This window comes from Oncorhynchus kisutch, linkage group LG3 (assembly GCF_002021735.2).
Source record: "Oncorhynchus kisutch isolate 150728-3 linkage group LG3, Okis_V2, whole genome shotgun sequence".
Taxonomy (NCBI): Eukaryota; Metazoa; Chordata; class Actinopteri; order Salmoniformes; family Salmonidae; genus Oncorhynchus; species Oncorhynchus kisutch.
The window spans coordinates 55,981,164-56,001,354 of record NC_034176.2 but is presented as its reverse complement, the minus strand read 5'-3'; the positions used below and the strand labels follow the sequence as shown (position 1 = coordinate 56,001,354).

The window sequence follows — 20,191 nt, the reverse complement described above, 5'->3', positions numbered from 1 at the left end:
GCTTTTGTTCATGGAACAGAGAGATCAGAGGCTTATGTATAAACACTTGAAATCTCTGTATTCCGAATATGACAGCCAGTCCTTCCTTGTCCAGCTGAGAGTACTTTTTTTCTCCGCTGGCGACAATGTTCTTGACATGAACCCAATAGGTTTCTCTGCACCATTCTCCACGTCCTTCCTTAACAGTTGATGTAGAGGAGCTAAGAGGGTAGAGAGGTTCGGGAGGAAGCGATTATAAATAATTATTCAGTAAGCCTAGATAGGCTTTCAGCTCTGAAACGTTTGTCGGAGCTGGAGCTTCCACAACAGCCCTCACTTTAGCTTTGACAGTGTGTAACCCCTTGGCATCCACCTTGTGACCCAGGTACTGCACTTCATTAGCTAACAGTGTACACTTGCTCCTCTTCAGCCGGGAATCGGCGTCCTTCATCCTCCTCAAAACTTCCTCTAAGTTTCTGAGATGTTCCTCCTTCGTGAGTCCCGTGACAAGAATGTCATCGAGGTAAACCCCTACCTTGGGTATCCCCTGCAGAATTCCCTCCATTGTTCTTTGGAAGTTTATAGGTAAACATCTCTCTGTGAGTGTTTATGGTAAGGTACTTCTGTGAAGCTTTATCCATTAGCACTTGCTGATATGCGTGACTCATGTCCAGTTTTGTGAACTGTTGCCCTCCGGTTAACGTTGAAAGCAAATCCTCCACTTTGGGTATGGGGTACTTCTCCAGAGGAAACTCTATTTTACAGTCAGTTTATAGTCACCGCATAATCTGATTGAACAATCTGGTTTTAGTATATAAACAACTGGTGCTGCCCACTCAGAAAACAGGTATAATTATATCATCTGCTAGGAGTCTGTCAATTTCCACATCCACTTTAGGCTTCATGGCATATGGAACTGATCTTGGCCTATAGAATCTGGGAGTAGCATCAGCAGCAACATGAATGGTAGCTTGGACCCCTTTTAATGTCCCTAGCTCTTCTTTGAAAACACACTCATGCTTTGAAAGCACCTGCTGTAGTGTCAATGTCTCTGTGGTGACATGTTTGATTTCATCCCAGTTCAATTTTATTTCCTCCAGCCACCCTCTTCCTAGTAAGCTGGGGCCAGTACCTTCCACTACTAAGAGAGGCAGACTTGTCTTTTGTCCTTGATATCCACTTGAACATCAGCAACTCCAAATCACAGTGATCTTCTCCCCTGTGTACATTTTGAGTTTAATGGGGGTGTAACTCAGTTTAGGCACTTCAACATTTTTCCACTTCATAGAGAATTGAGACCAGTTCATCAGCGTGACTAGACATCCTGTGTCGAGTTCAAACGTTACCTTCAATCCATTTATTCCCATTTCCACAATGAAAGGCTTCGCCATCTTCATATTCGCCCCCCTGTACACTGAGAATGCTTGCTCTGCGCGGCAGGGTAGCCTAGTGGTTAGAGCATTGGACTAGTAACCGAAAGGTTGCAAGTTCATATCCCCGAGCTGACAAGCAGTTGCGCCCCTTGCCTGCAAATCCAGTGCATTTCTATTCGCAGACTCCATGGCCTGGGCCAGTTTGAGTGCATTCTCAAACATGAGATTAGGCTCTGATAACAAGTGTATTTGAATCCTGTCATCGTTAATCGCACACACCAGCCGATCGCTTAGCATTTGAGATAATGTATTCCCATAGCTACAGTCCAATGCTAGTTTTCTCAACTCAGCCACATATTACCCCACTGATTCGATAGGTTTTCTCATGCGTGAATCAAACCTGAATCTTTGTACTCTCTCACTGAGTTTGAAGTGATTTTTTAATAGCTCGACTGAATCTATGAATGACTTTTCTCCTGGTTTATCTGGACTCAACAGGTCTCTCATTAAGCTGTACATCTGTGCACCGACAACGCTTATGAGTATGGATCAGTTATTTCATTAGCAGCAAATACCAGGTTACTACACTGCTGCTCCTTAATTCTTTGTTTTTCTTATCCCTTACTTGTTTTTTTGTTGGTGTTTTTCTTAACTACATTGTTGGTAAAGGGCTTGTAAGTAAGCATTTCACTGTAAGGTCTACACCTGTTGTATTCGGCGCATGTGACAAATACAATTTGATTTGATTTTATTTATTTAGATTTGATTCATAATTCCTACCTGTACCATTAGAGTATTTGGCACGTGAAAAGCTTACATTTTAGACCCCCAGCACACTAGCTGTGAATCTGAAAGGAAGTTCAAGAATACAATCCAAGAAAAGCTGCCAATAGCAGAATACATAGTGGGAGTTGGGTCAAACTTTCAGGAGATAGATAAAGAAATAATCGACAGTATTAGGACCAAGAGGGGGAAAGTTATTATTTTATGAGACTATTTCCCAAACAAGGCCACTATCTCTCGCTGTCCTGATCTCATTTCAGTTTCATCAGCAACAACACGTCCCTGCTCCGAAGCAAAGCTGCTTATAGCACAGCATGCTTGATTTAAAAAAAAGTTACATTGCATTATTTTTCATGCTGTTATTATATATAATAAAACAGAAAGGCTGCAACAGCCAGGCTTGCAAAATTGAATTACGGGGCTGAAAAATCAATCCCACGATAGAAAACAACCACAACAAGTGGTACCCACATCCCCTGAAACCAGGACAATGGAAGACAATGGAATGTGAGATATTTTGGTGTGGGATGACCACCAAACTTGAGAAATCAGACAGCCAGAGACGGTGAGACGTCTGGGTAACAGCCGAGTTTGACAGGCTGCTGTTAGAACGCCGCTGTTCGATTAGGCTTTCATGGGTTGATTAGGCTACCCAACTGGTCCCAGTGCCTTCTGTCGCTAAAGAGGTCACTTTGACCACACAATGACCAACAGAACGCCGCTAGACCGTACTCCACTTGTGGGGCAAGCGACCACTTTTTTCACTCAAATGGTATTTGGTCAAGGTAAAAAGGTGGCTATCAGTACAAACCTGTAGACTGTACTTGAAACACATATTTAATGGTCATCATCAAAGAAAGGGTAGACTGAATGACTAATCCCCTAAACAGTTGATCACCCAAAATGGCTGATGATCATTGTTTGCTCTGATTCAAATGTCAAACTGAACGCAGTTAGCCACCATCGATCGGCTGTTTTGGCTAGGAGGGAAATCACCAGTAAAACTGAAATGTGGATAAAGAAAGTTCACTTCCGAGTTAAACAAGCAGCCTTAAATAGGATTTTCATCCAAGCAGAACATGTAATATTGTAGGAAAAGAAAAAACTAAATTGATTGAAGAAGATTTCAGGGTTCTCGTCAATATGTGCAGAGCGAGGAAGCTGCCTCTTCACCTCAGAAGCCTGCCTGTGGGCAAATCAGAAAACATTTTTCTCACGGTGCCAACACATGTGAGAGATGCCAGATATTCAAATGCAGCTTAAAATGCAGCTTTCTGCAGGAAAGAAGCCGTGTGCATTGTTGCTGTTGGTAGTGCTGCTATACGAGGTCCGGCCATTTACAAGGTCCTTCTATAGACCCGTGTAGACATGTTTGATCATGTAATTTACACAACGCAGGCAATTAAAAGAGACCAGAGAACATAAACACATCCTGGGGTTCTGGTCTTTATTTCCCTCTTTAATGATCCCTGCTCAATAGTGTAGTAGGAGATGAGCCACTGATTGCAGCACAACTGTTTCTACCATTAGTAAACACACATATAATAGGCTTTGCCCAATAGGGATGTGGAGTCTATGCTGCAGTGGTATACTGTACAGTATGTCCATGGGGAGCACTGTGTGTGTTCATCCTCTTGTGATGTTTGTTTAGTTATTATGCACCTGTGGTGCTGTATGTAGGAACGCTATTCATGTATTTGTTAGACCACAATTAGGGCTTCACGATACAGATGCGGTTTTAAGTGTCTCTTGCATGTACAGTGACTCTCTGGGTAAAGGTATGATTATGGCTGGATCATTCAAATGACTAACATAAATTAGAGACAATTTGGCTGTTGATGAATTGCTATGTCTTTAGGTACGTTTAAAAATTCCCACATTTCCCTCTTCAAAATCACATAACATTATTTGTCTAGACTTAACTATCGCTGTTAGTAAGGTTTGTAATTTTTATGTGTAGAAAATCCTGTTTGGTCATAATGCGCATTTTACTGGTGTTGGATAACTTGGTTATAGTTTTTGTTCTTTGAAGTAACAATGCAGGCCCGGGGGCTAGGGAGAACAAATCATCCTTCCTCTGTAACACAAGACAATTTATTTCAGAAAGCCAGACATAACAGAGAAAAACATAACTGAAAAACTTTTTGAACTTCAGTGAGAACACGCTCCTCTGACTTGACTTAGCTGATGACAGCTGGCTGAATAAGTCAGTGGGCGCTCCATCGATCCAACTCTTCCTGCCCTGCCTGCCTGCCTGCCGTGGGTGGGTGGGAGCTGCTGCCTGCCTTCCCGAATGCCAAAGGCTTTAAAGCCATGAGCACTGGGACCCTCTTAAGGGCCATTAGGTAACCACACAAATGAGGGGATTCTTGTCCTCAACATAAACAGATATCTAGAGCGGGGATAGAATACACACTAATTGGCTATTAGTTTTTAACTGTTTCCGTACAAATGTAAAACAAATACCTGACATATAGAGAAATGTGCTTAGGGAGAAATCTAGCCACAGGCCACTCCTGATTTAAACATACTGTGGTAGTGAGAGAAGAGGTAGTGAGGACAAACTTAGGTCTCTAAGCCAGGGGCAGATTGCACTGTGCGAGAGGGAAGGCAAGAAAGAGAGAAACAGAGGTATATAGAGTGCGTAGTGCAGACTTACACAGGTCTGCAGATGACTAGGTCTCCCTTGTTGGTACCGTATGCAAGCCCCAAGCCAGGTTCTGGGAGCCAGCGGGCCGAGTTGATGCTGACGTGTCTCCGCTGATCAGAAGCCATGGGGTACACCACATCAAACATTCTCTAGGGGGGAATGGGGACATACGGAAATAAATAGATTACAGACAGAGCAAAGAGTACCACTTTTGTCCCGATATGATACAACCTAACAACAAAAATACTAAAAATAATTTTATTGCATTAGCGCAGTCTTCTAATGAGCTTTATCTTTCACGTTAGATTAGCATGTTATAACTTATTCATTAATTTCATGTTAATATATTGGTTATCAATTAACCCGAGAATTCAGAACCTGAGACATAATCTGTTTCTAGTGCGGGAATAGCAGAACAATGTTAGAACTTTAGTCTGTCTGCTGAAATGCTGATTAGAGTTGTTGAGTCGAGCAGCTCCCTGTCTTAACGGTTGGCTGTTCCCTCAATGAATCAAGTTCAGAAGAGACGTTGTTGGGAGTGCCCATTCAAGAGCAGTCACCGTGGCTTGTCACGCCACTTCTCAATATGACTGGCCAAAACTGCTGCTATGACAGCCATATCAGGTGACTGACACGGGTACTACTGTCTGCCTCTTACCTTGTGAAGCGGAGACGAATGACCACATTTTACCCGTCTGTCTACACCTGCATACATTTTACACCACTCCGAGACAAAATACGGAGAAATAACAAAGGAGGAGGGTAAAAGCTGTTTGCTTCATCTCCAAACGTAGGAGCAAGACAGCATAATTGGGGATCTGCATAAGAGCTGTCAGCTCAGAGAGCCTTATTGGACAGTCTATGCTGCCATAACTTGGGCAGTGTGTCAGATGTGCTCGCAGAGAATGCAAAATGTTCAACTTACAAATTGAGAACACATCTAACACATTCCCCGATTGCTACAGTGGGGCAAAAAAATTATTTAGTCAGCCACCAATTGTGCAAGTTCTCCCACTTAAAAAGATGATAGGCCTGAGTGAAAACCTTCAGCCGAAGAACACTATCCCAATCGTGAAGCACAGGAGTGGCAGCATCATATTGTGGGGGTGCTTTGCTGCAGGAAGGACTGGTGCACTTCACAAAATAGATGTGGCAAAATGGCTTAAGGACAACAAAGTCAAGGTATTGGGAGTGGCCATCACAAAGCCCTGACCTCATTCCTATAGAACATTTGTGGGCAGAACTGAAGAAGCGTGTGCTAGCAAAGAGGCCTACAAACCTGACTCAGTTACATCAGCTCTGTCAGGAGGAATGGGCCAAAATTCACCCATCTTAATGTGGGAAGCTTGTGGAAGGATACCCGAAACGTTTGTCCTAAGTTAAACCATTTAAAAGCAATGCTACCAAATACTAATTGAGTGTATGTAAACTTCGGACCCACTGGGAACGTGATGAAAGAAATAAAAGCTGAAATAAATCATTCTCTCTACTATTATTCTGACATTTCACATTCTTAAAATAAACTGGTGATCCTAACTGACCTAAGAAAGGGAACTTTTACTAGGATTAAATGTCAGGAATTGTGAAAAAATGAGTTTAAATGTATTTGGCTAAGGTATATGTAAACTTCCGACTTCAACTGTATATTTGCCATATATTTTTAACTGTGCCGTTTCACAAAAGTTATACATGTTACAGACAAAGAATATTTTACATTTGCTATCTTGTTGTTATTAGTCCCACCCTTCAGCTCCATTCAACCCCTCCCATCTATCTCTTAACACCATTCATATTGGATTTTTCAACTGTACAGTGATGCTTCACAAAAGTTCTGAACCTTTCTATTGTCATATTTTCCACAGACTGTAAATTAAAGAGAAATATTTCTGCTAAAAGTATTATATTAATTTTCAAATCACCCAGTATTGCCATCTGCAGCGTTAGCTCTAGGTAAATGTTGCAATTCTTCAGCCATTCCTGGATCTGTGACCAAAAACAAGCTACATATGGACAGTACCAAAATAAATGATCTAATGATTCTGCCTCTTCGCAGCATAATCTGCAGGGCTGGGAAGGTTAAATCCCAGCCCTGTTAAATACACTGCCTTCATAAAATATTCAGACCGCTTTACTTTTTCCTCATTTTGTTAAGTTACAACCTTATTTTAAAATGGATGAAATATTATCAATCTACACACAATACCCCCATAATGACAAAGCAATTATGCTATTTTTTTAAATTTCTTATTAACATAAGTATTCATACCCTTTGCTATGAGACTCGAAATTTAGCTTAGGTGCATCTGGTTTCCATTGACCATCCTTGAAATGTTTTTACAACTTGGAGTGGTAAAGTAATTGATTGGACATGATTTGGAAAGGTACACCCAGCTATCTAAGGTCCCCACAGTTGACAGGTTATGTCAGCTCAAAACCAAGACATGAAGTCGAAGGAATTATCCACAGAGCTCCGCGACAAGATTGTGTTGAGGCACAGATCTGGGGAATGGTACAAAAACATTTCTTCAGCATTGAAGGTCCCCAAGAACACAGTGGCCTCATTTTTAAATGGAAGAAGTTTGGACCCACCAAGACTCTTCCTAGAGCTGGCCGCCCGGCCAAACTGAGCAATCGGGGGAGAAGGGCTTTGGTCAGGGAGGTGACCAAGAACCCAATGGTCACTGACAGAGCTCTAGAGTTCCTCTGTGGAGATGAGAGAACCTTCCAGATGGACAACATTCTCCGCAGCACTCCATCAACCAGGCTTTTATGGTAGAGTGGCCAGACGGCTTCCGTCTAAGCAGTCTGGCGGAAAAAGGCAAGGGGTCTGAATACATTCCCAAAGGCACTGTACATAACATTCTATTGGTTGCAAGAATTTAGTTAAATTGAAAAATTCTGCGTTGTTTTGAATTCAGCGTTGTTTTGCGTATCAGTTCATAAACCATGTGCCATGGAATCAGTACATCGAAAATCTCTTCCCAACTATTTTGCAATCTATACGGCACAGGTGTCAATTGTTTGGTCCTTAAATGAAACTGGTATATTTATCACAATTTTCTTCAACCAATTTGGGTCTTTAATGCAGGGGCAACAGAATTATTCTTTTTTGCTCATATAAAAAAAACAACGGTCGCTAGGTGTAGGTAAGACCATAAGCAAATAGGTAAACTGTGATATCACTAAAGAGTTAAATTAGGGTGATTGTCTCACAAATAGACAGGCATTTTCCTTTCCATGGTAGCAAGATCTTATCTACTTTCTATTAAAATTCATTGGAGTGAGAATTTCTTTCTTACGGGAGTATGTCCACATCCCCATCAGACAATTGTATTGGTAAACTACACGGTAATGTAAAAGTTGTATTTTTTTGTGGTCCATTACGTAATAAAGTACACATCATAATTTGGTTTTAATCAAGAGAAGTTAGAAAAAAGTATCTAGATCCTCTATGAGGCTGTGGAGGGATCCAAATTGTGAAAAAAAAAAAAACATGAATCAGCGACACTTATGTTTTTAAGCCCTGAATTTCTAACCCCTCAATATTATTGTTGGATCTGTTTTAAACAGCTAACATTTTGATTGCAATAATAAATAGATATGCCGATAGTGGACAACCTTATTTCAGAGAAGTAGCCATTATTTACATTTTACACATAGGGTTACTATACATAACTTTAACTCATTTCATTAGAGATTCTCCGAAATTGAAATATTCCAAGCATTTATATATAAACTCCAGTTGTACATTATCAAAGGTCTTTTCAAAGTAAGCTATGATTAACAGGCATGGTTTCCCAGATTTTTCATAGTGTTATATTGTTTCCAGTACTGATTAGGATGAATAATTTCCGGCAATACCTTTTAATTCTACGCGTTAAGCATTTTGCTAGAACACTGAAGTGTAAGGGGCCTCCAATATTTCAAATGGACAGGATCTTTAATATTTACAACCTGGATCCTATTTCAGTAATAATGAAATCTGACCTTGTGTGTCTGATAATCTACCATACATATCGTAGTGGTTAAAGCATGCTAATAACGGTCCTCTGAGTATATCAAAAAAGGTTTGGTATACTTCCACTGGTATGCCATTCAGCCCAGACTTTTTTCTCAGACTTAGAGGCTTAAATAGCATCAATAAGTTCTTCCTCTGTAATTTGGCATTCACATGAGTCGTTCTGTACAGATGTTCATTTTACATTATTAATTGAAAGACAAATCCATACAATTAGTTAATGGGAGATGAAAACTGAAACGAAAACATATGCTTAAAGTACTTTACTTCCTCTTTCAAAATATTGTTTGGTGAATCATGGGTGACTCAGTCATTTGTAACAAGTTTCAGTAAATTATTTTTGGTAGCATTTCTATGTTGAAGATAAAAATAAATAAAAAATGCTGCATTTTTCGCCATATTCCATCCAGTTTGCTTTTCTTATCATACATTTTCTTGAATAAGTTCCTCCATTTCTTTTTGTTTATCCTCTAACTTGTGACCCTCTATGGTACAGTTTTTCTTGCTATCTATCTGTGCTGTTAGTCCTTCCATTTCCTTTGTTAATATGGACTCTTTTGACCTAAATTGCTTTTGTTTTATAGATGAGTACTGAATTGCATGGCCTCTAAAGGCACATTTAAAAGTGTCCCATTCAATAATGGGATCTGATGTACCTATGTTATGATGGGGAAAAGTCCATTATAAATGATTCTGTCCTAAAACAAGTTATCATCCAATAGGCTTTGATAAAATTTACAAAACAAAAACATTCCCAATTTGTTCTATTAGATTTTGGCTAATTACGGCTCTCCTCAGACTATGTAACTGTTCAGTTAGAAAACTTATGTCACAACAATTTCACCACTGGCAATGTGAGAAGTTTGGAGTTAGAAAAGCCACTGGTGCTGCACCCCCCCCCCCAAAAAAGTTTAAACGTCATCTCAATTATCATTTAGCCTAGTTTGCCAGGGCTGCATGGCATCTTCAAAAATGGGGTGGGACGGAGAACAGTCTCACTAACAGCAAGAGGCAGTGGGAGAGACAGAAAGACAACATCAAAGTGGCACCCTGATGTTGTTTACTCAGCCAAGTCATTAGAGGCTGCCCAGGCAGTGGGTCCTGCTTCCTGCTTTCATCAGGCCCTCTGAGGGCTGGATCTGGGGTGGCCATGGGATACTGGGCTGTGTTCTGGGTCACTGGGATGTCACAGATGGAACCCTGGCTCCAAGCCCTGCATCATAAACACTTTACCCCTCATCCTTCACACACCACCTACCACATCCCCTGCTACATTCTGATACATGTCCAGCCAAAACAGAGTCACATACTGAGCCACCAAACACAGAACACTTTCAAATACTCTTCATTACTATTTAAGTGTGGACCATTGTGAGACTGTGTAAACGGTGTGGTACATTCTCTAAACAGTAATCATGACTATAAAAAACACAAATGAAAAGGGAGAATGAAATGTTTCACAGTGCTGTTGATCTCAGATCATCAAGACCATCAGCAGACAAGTTCCTCTGAAAGAGGAAAGGGAAAACACTGTACTGTGGTCTGCCAAAGGGCCATGAGAGATCATGGGGTAGATTAAAGACTAAATGAAATGTGCATAACCATGATTCTACTTGGGGTCTAGCCAAAGAAGTTTCTCCATTACATAAGATCACTTTGTACAGCTGGAATATAAAAGGCTAGAGTCACCTGGAGGCATGTGAAAAATACTCTCATTGATTGTAAGCCCATTTTCTATTCCAATATTGTTGGAGCAAAAACATTCTAAAGCAGATCAATAAAGATATTTAGTACCTTCAGAATCCAGTTAAAGTAGAGTCAATGCAGGCTCTGCCATCGCTGGTTTGTTTGTTTGGGGTTGCTAATCTGGCTGGCCATTGTGAGAGGGCTGGAGCTGCGAGGGTATTATTGAGCTACTGTGCTGTATTGAATTGTAATGTCTGTGTCTCACGTTCCTCCTCGGTTAGATAATGGGGTGAAAATCTATTGTTCGTCCCCAAAACTGATGGAGTTAAAGTAGCTATTTATAAAGAGTCGTACTCTTTGCCAGCCAGAAGTAGCTTATCATTTACAATCTCCTTTACCTCCAGATGTGGGCGGTTTGATTTTGTTACTGTCACCCTGCGGATGCTCACAGGTGATTTGGGTCTAGGTTCTTGCTGGCATTTTCAAGTTCAATTCAAATAAAGCTGAATCAAGACGCATTGATGAAAGCACAAATAAATGGCATAATACTGTTGTTTTTCCATGAAATTCCAAAGGATTAACGTTGGCCAAACTCACCCTCATGGAAGTCTCTCCACCATGGGGCTGCTGCAGGCGTAACACTTGCGCTACCATGTGGTCTGTAGTGTGATGGAGCAGGATTCTGCGGGAGGCCAAGCCCACCATCACGTAGTGGCCCATCGGGGACAGGCTGACAGAGATGGCATTAGGACCTAGACAAAGAACAGATGGTTAGGCTACTTATGTTGAGCATGGATGTGTTTGGCATATAAACTTAAAGCAACTATTGAACACCTTTTGTCATGGTTTTACATGAGGGCCTAAAAACAGCATTTAAAAGTCTGACTGAAACACTCCATACTGTAAATTGCTTTATAGATAATTGGGATTGCATTCTGAATGTCTCTTGACTCAGCAGCTATAAATAACAGACAACAGGAACCATTAAATTAAACTTTCCTGCCTTCTCTGATGCCTTAGATTGATACTGTACAAGCAGGTTAATGCAAGTCAGTAGAATTTCCTAACAAACCAGTTAAGTATTTCTTAATTCATGTTTTTTTGACGACAGTTGAATGTTTGTTCCCACTTGAGAAACATAAAGTAAAACAAACTCTCTCATTAAAGGCAACCATTTGGAAACCAATGCTATTATCCAGTTAGGAATCTGGAGTATATCCAAAATGGAGTCTCCCTCTGTTGAATGCAGCCTGCACCTGTTAATCTAAAAGCTATATTTGTGTACTTGATTAAGCTATTGCCTAGTCTTAAATGACTGGTAAGTGTTTGTACTGCTCGTGAGAGTAGCTGAACTGTAAATTACAGTGTTCACAGCTACTTTGGACACAGACCTGCTCAAAATCATTTGTTTTGTATTTATGGCTAGGTTAAATAAGTAGGCCTCCCACATTCCCATATCTACTTACCACCAAAAAAGTGTTGCCTAGATTAAAGCTTTAATTTGCCTTTATCCATCTTCATGCTTAATACGCCTTAATTAATATAATACTTACAAAATATAAAGACTTTATATTTCATCTTCAAACACGTAAAATGGATATGTACTTTTTACTCGGCTCCCGAGTGGCGCAGTAGTCTAAGGCACTGCATCTCAGTGCTAGAGGCGGCACTACAGACCCTGGTTTGATTCCAGGCTGTATCACAACCGGCCGTGATTGGGCGGCGCACAATTGGCCCAGCGTTGTCAGGGCCGTCATTGTAAATAAGAATTTGTTCTTAACTGACTTGCCTAGTTAAATAAAATAAAAACTATAAAATGTGAATAGTCATAGGATGAGAGCTGATTAAAATGATATACAATGTTATCCTAGTAACTGCTTTTATTATGAGAACTATAAACCTGCCCCATACATTCCATTACAATGATGTAAAATCCAATGTTGGGCCTGTTGAGGCCAATTATATTACTTTTACTATTCTAGTAACAGACCAATCTGCTATGGCCCCATAGTAAGAATACATCTTCATTTAGAGTAACTACGTGTAATGGTTTGCTGCTCTCATCATCAGGTGAAAACGTATTGGCATTCCTATGGAATTTTAAATGTACGAGTCAAGTTTCTGGTCCTCTGTTTTATGTTAACAGTTAATAGTATATAATTGTAATCAGCTCACATCCATAACTATTCACATGTACTTTTCATATCCATTTGTCATGTTTGAAGATTAAATATTGCCATTATTGACCATAATATCTTCCCAAATCAGCAATTCAGACAGGTTTTTGGGCAAATTCTTGCCAGAATTAGGTGTGTAATTTAACATGTTCATATAGATGGCTCACGAGGTTGTGTATTCTACATCACTATGAACATGTGAAGATATTTTTGGGCTTGCTACAATTATATTTCATATAGGTATGGTCATGTGAAATTATCCAAGAAGATCCCATTGAGTTGTTTGGCGGCCATATTGTAAAAAGGCTTCTATGGAGTTAATGCAGGAATTCTGTGATGGCCCAGCATCTACAAAACCCTGTTTTTTCTTGCTGTGTGTTCAATTTGCTGACTCGATCACCAAAGTTACAATCCAAAAACATAGCGGCCCTATTACTAGGGATGAACACAGTTATTTGAATACTCGAAAATCCAAAACGGCCGTTAATATTTCATTTGAGAGAAAAAACATACGCCTATTTTAATGAAAGGCTTTGTCTAAAATGCTATTATAAATGTGCCATTGCAACATACAAGGACAGACCTTGACATTAAACATTTTTATAAAACAAAAGTTTTTTTTATTTTTATGTCCACCCCATCAAAAAAAAAATCCGGTAGCCTAGGCTACACACTTTAAGAGTGTAACTTGCTGTTGTCAATCAAAGCAGCAGTCATCGGCTCCATGTGCAGAAAGTGAAGTGGGAGATTTCTAATCAACGCAAAATGGAATTACTATTACAGAATGAAGTTGGCTAAATGAGGAGGAGTAGGCTACAATGATCAGCCAACAGGTAGGCTGTTTAATATAGAGTTGTTGTAGACAAGGACGAGGATCACAGCAAAATAGCATCAATTATCATTGCTAGCTAGCTTCTTTAAATAGATTTGATGAAGTCAAGACAGACACATCCAGATGAGATGATAGACAACCTATCACAGCAACAAGTTTGTCTAATTTGTGCGAGTCGGTTTGGCTACTTTCTTCCTCTCTGTGTCAGACACACCAGCCCCTGCTCCTCTCCCGCCCTCCCCCACCATTCTGTGCTGAAACAATAAGCAGAGCGCACCACTTCTCCTGAGTCACGCGAGCAAGTCCCCACTGAAAATTTTTTAAATTGTATTTTTAATTTAATCTTAATTTTTTAGAAATAACGTCGTTAAAACATGTATATTATGCAAATAGTTACAATTTCAAATGCCAATTCCTATCCATTACATATAATTTTATGGCTAAACTTCCAACATTCTGATGTCAGTGGCATATGGACAATAGTTGTAGCTGGTGCTTTCAAAGTTGGTTATATTATAAAATGTAATTGCATGACATTTTAAAACCACCTGTCAAACAAAGTTTCCTTTTTAAAGCCATTAATACAGGTAATTCTGACATGTACCCTAAAAAGGTCAAAGTTCTGTTGACCCGAACATTCTGAAAATGTTTCTGATAGACAGCGGTGAATCTAAGCTTTCCAATGATTAAAGGGTATAAGTTACTAATCATGTGTTGTATACTGACTGTCATGGGGTAAAATCCCTATGGGAAAAATGAATGGGATGGAGGGGTTAAAGAGTAACAACACACAGAAAGTTACTGCTAACACCCATTTTCCAACTCCAGGGACACAGACCTTCAAAACATCACTATGAGACAGCCCACGTGAGCCTGACGACCCAAATTCAGTGGCCTGGCTCATGGACCACCATGTTACTTCAGAGCAGGGGTGTCAAACTCATTCCATGAAGGGCCTAATGTCTACTGGTTTTGTTTTTTCCCTTTCAATTTCAATCAAGTACACGGGAGGAGCGACACTCGGCCCTCCGTAGAATGAGTTTGACACGTGCTTTAGAGAGACAATGACTCACCGAATCTCTTGGAGTAGAGCATCTCTCCCAGGTTGTGAGGCGCCAGAGAGTAGATAGCCAGGATGCCCTCATCTGGGAAGCCCCGCTGGCTGCTGGGTATGAACACGGCCAGGAGCTGCCCGTCTGCAGAGATGTCACAGCTGGCGTCATTGTAGATCTTGCAGTTCTGCACCAGCACGTTGACAGAGGCTGCAGTGGCAGGAGGAGAGGCACTGATGTGATATGACCATTCAGTTTCACACATGTCCTACAGTGTACATGTCTGGTGCACATCAGCTATACAAAGAGCCCACATTGTAAACAGGTGAATGTCTCAGAAGCTTGGAGGGAGTACGCAAGGAGAAGAAAAGTTCACATTATCATTCAATTTACTATGTCAATGCAATGTGGACTAGCTTAGGGGGCTAAGCTAGTCCACATTGCATTGACATAGTAAATTGATACATTTACATACCTAGCATGTCTCAGACAGCTGCACCGGCAAAGAAAAAAAAGAATAGTTCCCACTTCCAATAAACTACCAGACAGCATTGAAAAAAAAACAAATGCTAATTTCAGTCTGTTCAAAATATTTACCTAAAGTTTTTTTTGTGTGTGTCTTTTGAATACTTATTTTGGCATTGATCTTAATGTTACATTCAAACACCCGGCATAATCCCTTCCTGTCTCCCTAGAGGAATATACAATCCAAAACATGATTAAGTCATTTCTCAAAGCAGGCTGAGAGCAGTGGCTATATTAACACCTAACTCTCCTCCAATTGTTGAGACACTGTAAGAAGGGAAATAATACTGGTAATGACTATACTGACAACTTGATGTATTTATTGATGGAAATAGGCGAAAGAGGGGAAACTATCAACAAGTGCATTGGCAATGTCATTGTATTGATATTGTATTATCCATTCAACAACTAAAAGGCTTTTCTAAAAGCGAAGGGTCCCAATTATGAGTATAAAAGTGTTAGTGTTTCTTATATAAAGAAAGAGTACCCTTATGGCAAAGCTGTGTCAAAGTGACCAAATGGGTCACATACAGCAGGCAGAAGAGGGATATCGTCAGTTCGCTGCAAGCAGACAATGCTCCAGTTCCTCTAGCTGGTCATTCCCTGCGTACATCTTGGTTGAGGGAGCAGTTCTCCTTCCAATAACCTAGCCCAAGGATGTCTGTCATGGAACCAATACCAGTGGGTCTACTTGAGTCCAGTGAGGACCATGGTGATGGCTGAGGGGTGGACACTGCATAGTGTATGGCCCATACAAGGGGTGATCACAGCTGCTTGTAGGGAAGATTTAAGGTGGGCCATGTTAATTAAGTAGTAGCAATGTAGGGCCGGGGCCTTGGGGGCAGACCCGGGTGTTTTCCTCTCAGCTTTATGAGCTCAATCCGTCAAGCAAAGCTAAATGGACAGAGTAGGCGTGAAGCAGCGACTTGTGTAAGTCCATTGGTGCTTTCACAAACAAATACACTTAACTTGTACAGGGTACACAATGTGCAATGTATGAGTAATTGAGAGAGTTGAGCACAGTTGTCGATTCAAATGTTGAGAAAGTTCACTAGCCTCCAGATAACATTTGTCTACACGGTTCCAGATTTCAGTTATCGCTTGTGGCTCCGTATAAATTAAAACATGTAGACTACATTTAAAAAAACACTAAAAATACTACCAAAAAGCAGTACAATTCCCATGACTTACACTGTCCAAGCATGAAAATGTATTAACAAGAACAATATCAACAACAGCTAAAGTGGAGTAGCAAGAAACCATTATTACATTTTTACTTACTATTAAGTAGCCTAATTAAAATGAATGGCTGGCCTTTCTGACAAACAACAATCTAAAGCAACAATAATCAAAATGTTGTGTGTTGCGTAAGATTTATTTATTTGTCTCATACACAGAATGTGGGATAAGTGGATGATTGTCAAAATTAAAAGGGATATTTTATATTGTCAATACGCTTTCACTTTCACATTCAAATGCTAAACTAATACATTTATTTACTGCGAAATTAAACCTCAAAGCCTCTCGGGCAATAAAATTGGCCCAGCTTCCTGCCATCGCTGCCAACATACTGTGATTTGCATTTTAAGAGAACAGTCCTATGGCAAACATCCATAGGACGGATGGCTTTGTCAGGTGATGGAACTATGGACATTCTTTCTTAAACTGTTCTCGGCTTCGTGAATATTATAGCTGACCTGTTTTTTTTTTTTAAAGGCACTCCGTTGTGCCATATCATGTCATCGATCAAATCGACATCACTCGTCCGGCATGGCCATACAATTTCAACCACTCATTACTCAACTCCCAGACTGGTAAAATCACATTTTCGTTGAGGACAGAGGATGCCCCTCTGCCAGCTTCCTCTTGCTCCCTCGCCCTCTCTCCAAACATGATCTGGCAGTTTGTGTCACACTACAAATTAGCTTTCCCCTTCAGCCACTCTCAGGCGGGATATTCTGCCAGTAATGGTGCAAAGCTCTGACTAAGTCGGGATGAGAGGAGAGCAATATTTGTGCCCCCACCCTTATGTTTCCTAATCTAGGACAGGTCTGGGAGGAGAAGATGGGAGCTTCCTGGCCATTCAGTTGAGTTTTTTGGAGGATGCTGACTTGTGATCTCTACTCCCCCAGCAGGCATATGGGTTGGATTTGCGAAAGACAGCAGACAATGTGTGTCACAGAACAAATAAGTCTATGCAAGCAAGGTCAAAAAGTACCAGACAGATTTCAACTGAAAACAACAAAGTTATAACACTGCATGAAAAGCATGTCTGGTACCAACTTTGTGATAGAAATGGCAGGGGAATAAAATACTTTTATCACTTTCACTGTAACAGTGAAGAGAGGTGCCACCTTTTCCATCCCAAATGTCATTAATAGGGGAAAATAACTACATCAGCGGATGGGCAATGTAATCGCTCCTTGGACATTTACTATCCCACTTCCTCCATGCCCCAACCACTCTACAAGACATCTGAGGACACATTGGTTTTACACTTTTTGTAAGAATATGGCTAGCTTTCCATGAGTGCAAGAGTCTTGATGTGAACGCACTGTTCCAAAAAACAATTGATTTAGCAAGAGAATAGAGAGCGGGGCCTTTGAAAATGTTCCACTTTATCGGCATGGTTCCACACTTAATGCAATCTGCTTGTAACCACCAATTACTCTGCATGAAAATACATCACGCAATCTTAGCATCTGAACTAAGTCTGTGACGATAGCAGTATCTCAATATTTTTGGGGTGGCAAAAATTAAAACACAAACGACACCAAACTCTTTGGTCCTTTAAAAACCTGCTGCATGTAAAATATTGTGTGCTAATAGCTTGGAAAACTGAATATCAACATTAGGGCTTTTTTCCTAAAGAAGTTTAATCCGCTTAGTATCTTGGCAAGGAAAACAACACTAATACTGGTATAGTCCCGGCAGGATTTCCATTAGCCGGTAAATGTCGGCTTTTGGCCGATAAAATTAATGAAAAGTCGATAAATAAAATTGTTTGGAAGAAAAAAATACATTGTAAAATAATGTTTTTTTCCATTGATGGAAATACTAGTCGATGTTCTCCAACGTCAAAGGCAAATATACTTCATAGGCTAATAAATCCACAAGCTGCTTGGAAATCAGTGTCGGGTGTGTGTGTTTCTATTTTTACTTCTGCAAAAGACGTGAGGTTCTCATAAGGGACTTCAGCTAAGTGTATCCAGACTGGGCAAAATTGGCAAAGATTATATTGATTATCCCCGTGTTCAGTGTGCCCGCCGAGAGGGGATTCCTTCTTCAAAACAGAGTAAAGACGGCTTCAAGATCACGCCTTCTTGAGGACAAAGTAACGAGGCTGATATGCATCACAAGCTGCTGCAAGGAGAAGGACAGCTTTGATTTCCCAACAGCAACGGCTCACTGAGCAGGCCAAGGTCTGCCGCAAACGCAGGTAAATTAGAGGCAAATGATTGTGTACGTCAGGCACAGTCCTAGCAGTTCAGCTGCCTCCCAAGGCAAGAACAACATACGCCGCCTCTGTGTCATGAATAGTACAAAGATTTGGAGTAGATTGATAGACTCGAGAAATTATATGTATCATGCGCAATTGGTGCATTTCAGTTGAGTTTATTTAGTAGCACTTGGAAAATAAACATTGTCGCCAAGTACTCACATTGAAGAATTACAATGTTGCAATCACGAGGCAGCCAACTGCCTATAGCAGGAAACAGAGTTGTTATCACTAAAACATGTATATCACACATGACATGAGTCACGATCCCATGATAGCTCAAATTACAATAAAACATTTATTAACATCAGTAGAACTGTAAAAAGAGAGATATCATTTAAAATTTGGAAACAAGTACTTTCAGAAATGCATGGCACGGGACTCATTTTACAAGAGCATTGTAAAATAAGATTTTTCTCAATGAACCAACCTTAACAAATATAGTTTATTTACATATCGAGTGGGGCAGTGGTTTAATGCACTGCATCTCAGTGCTAGAGGTGTCACCACAGACCCTGGTTCGATCCCGGGCTGTATCACAACCGCCCATAGGGCGGTGCACAATTGGCCCAGCGTCGTCTAGATTAGGGGAGGGTTTGGCCGGGGTAGGCCGTCATCCTAAAATAAGAATTTGTTCTTAACTGACTTGCCTAGAGAAATAAGTAAAAGAAAATTGGATTGTACAACATCAGTTTAATAAATTGATAATTTTGTGGCCACCTAGAGTGTCCTCTTTCCACTGCTGTGGTGCTGAATCGCAGCGGGAATGGGGAGGGCCAGCCTGGTCACGGCAAGAACGGGTCCAGCTTGTCAAATTAATGTCAAAGGTTCAATTGTTTTGCATGTTATACTGAACAAAAATATAAATGCAACATGCAAGAATTACAAAGATTTTACTGAGTTACAGTTCAAATAAAGAAATCAGTAAATTTACAAATGAATTAGGCCCTTATATATGGATTTCACATGGCTGGGAATACAGATATGCATCCGTTTGTCACAGACACCAGAAAATCTGTCAGCATCTGGTGACCACCATTTGCTTCATGCAGCGCTACACATCTCCTTTGTATAGAGTTGATCAGGCTGTAGATTGTGGCCTGTGAAATGTTGTCCCTTTCCTCTTCAACGTCTGTGCGAAGTTGCTGGATATTGGCGGGAACTGGAACACGCTGTTGTACACGTCAATCCAGATCATCTCAAACATGCTCAATGGGTGACACATCTGGTGAGTATTCAGGCCATGGAAAACTGGGACATTTTCAGCTTCCAGGAATTGTGTACAGAACCTTGGGACATGGGGCAGTGCATTATCATGCTGAAACATGAGGACGGCAGCTGATGAATGGCACAACAACGGGCCTCAGGATCCTATCACGGGATCTTTGTGCATTCAAATTACCATGATAAAATGCAATTGTGTTTGTTGTCCATAGCTTATACCTACCCATACCATAACCCCTATGCTACCATGGGGCACTCTGTTCAGAACTCAGCAAACCGCTCGCCCACACGACACCATACACATGGTCTGCAGTTGTGAGGCCGGATGGATGCACTTCAAAATAATCTAAAACAATGTTGAAGCGGATTATGGTAGAGAAATTAACATTCAAT

At 40.6% G+C, this 20,191-nt stretch overlaps 1 protein-coding gene across 4 annotated transcripts in view; it reads right to left on the bottom strand.

Moving 5' to 3' along the window:
- Nucleotides 1–20,191, bottom strand: part of ambra1a (autophagy/beclin-1 regulator 1a) — a 102,738-nt gene that overhangs the window by 29,278 nt on the left and 53,269 nt on the right. For all 4 annotated transcript variants that reach the window (XM_020477178.2, XM_031808801.1, XM_031808822.1 and 1 more), the window contains 3 exons: nt 14,572–14,760; nt 11,087–11,241; nt 4,795–4,934 (listed from right to left, as the gene is read on the bottom strand). In XM_020477178.2, coding sequence (XP_020332767.1) covers nt 4,795–4,934; nt 11,087–11,241; nt 14,572–14,760 — 484 coding nt within the window. The remainder of the gene's footprint in view (nt 1–4,794; nt 4,935–11,086; nt 11,242–14,571; nt 14,761–20,191) is intronic.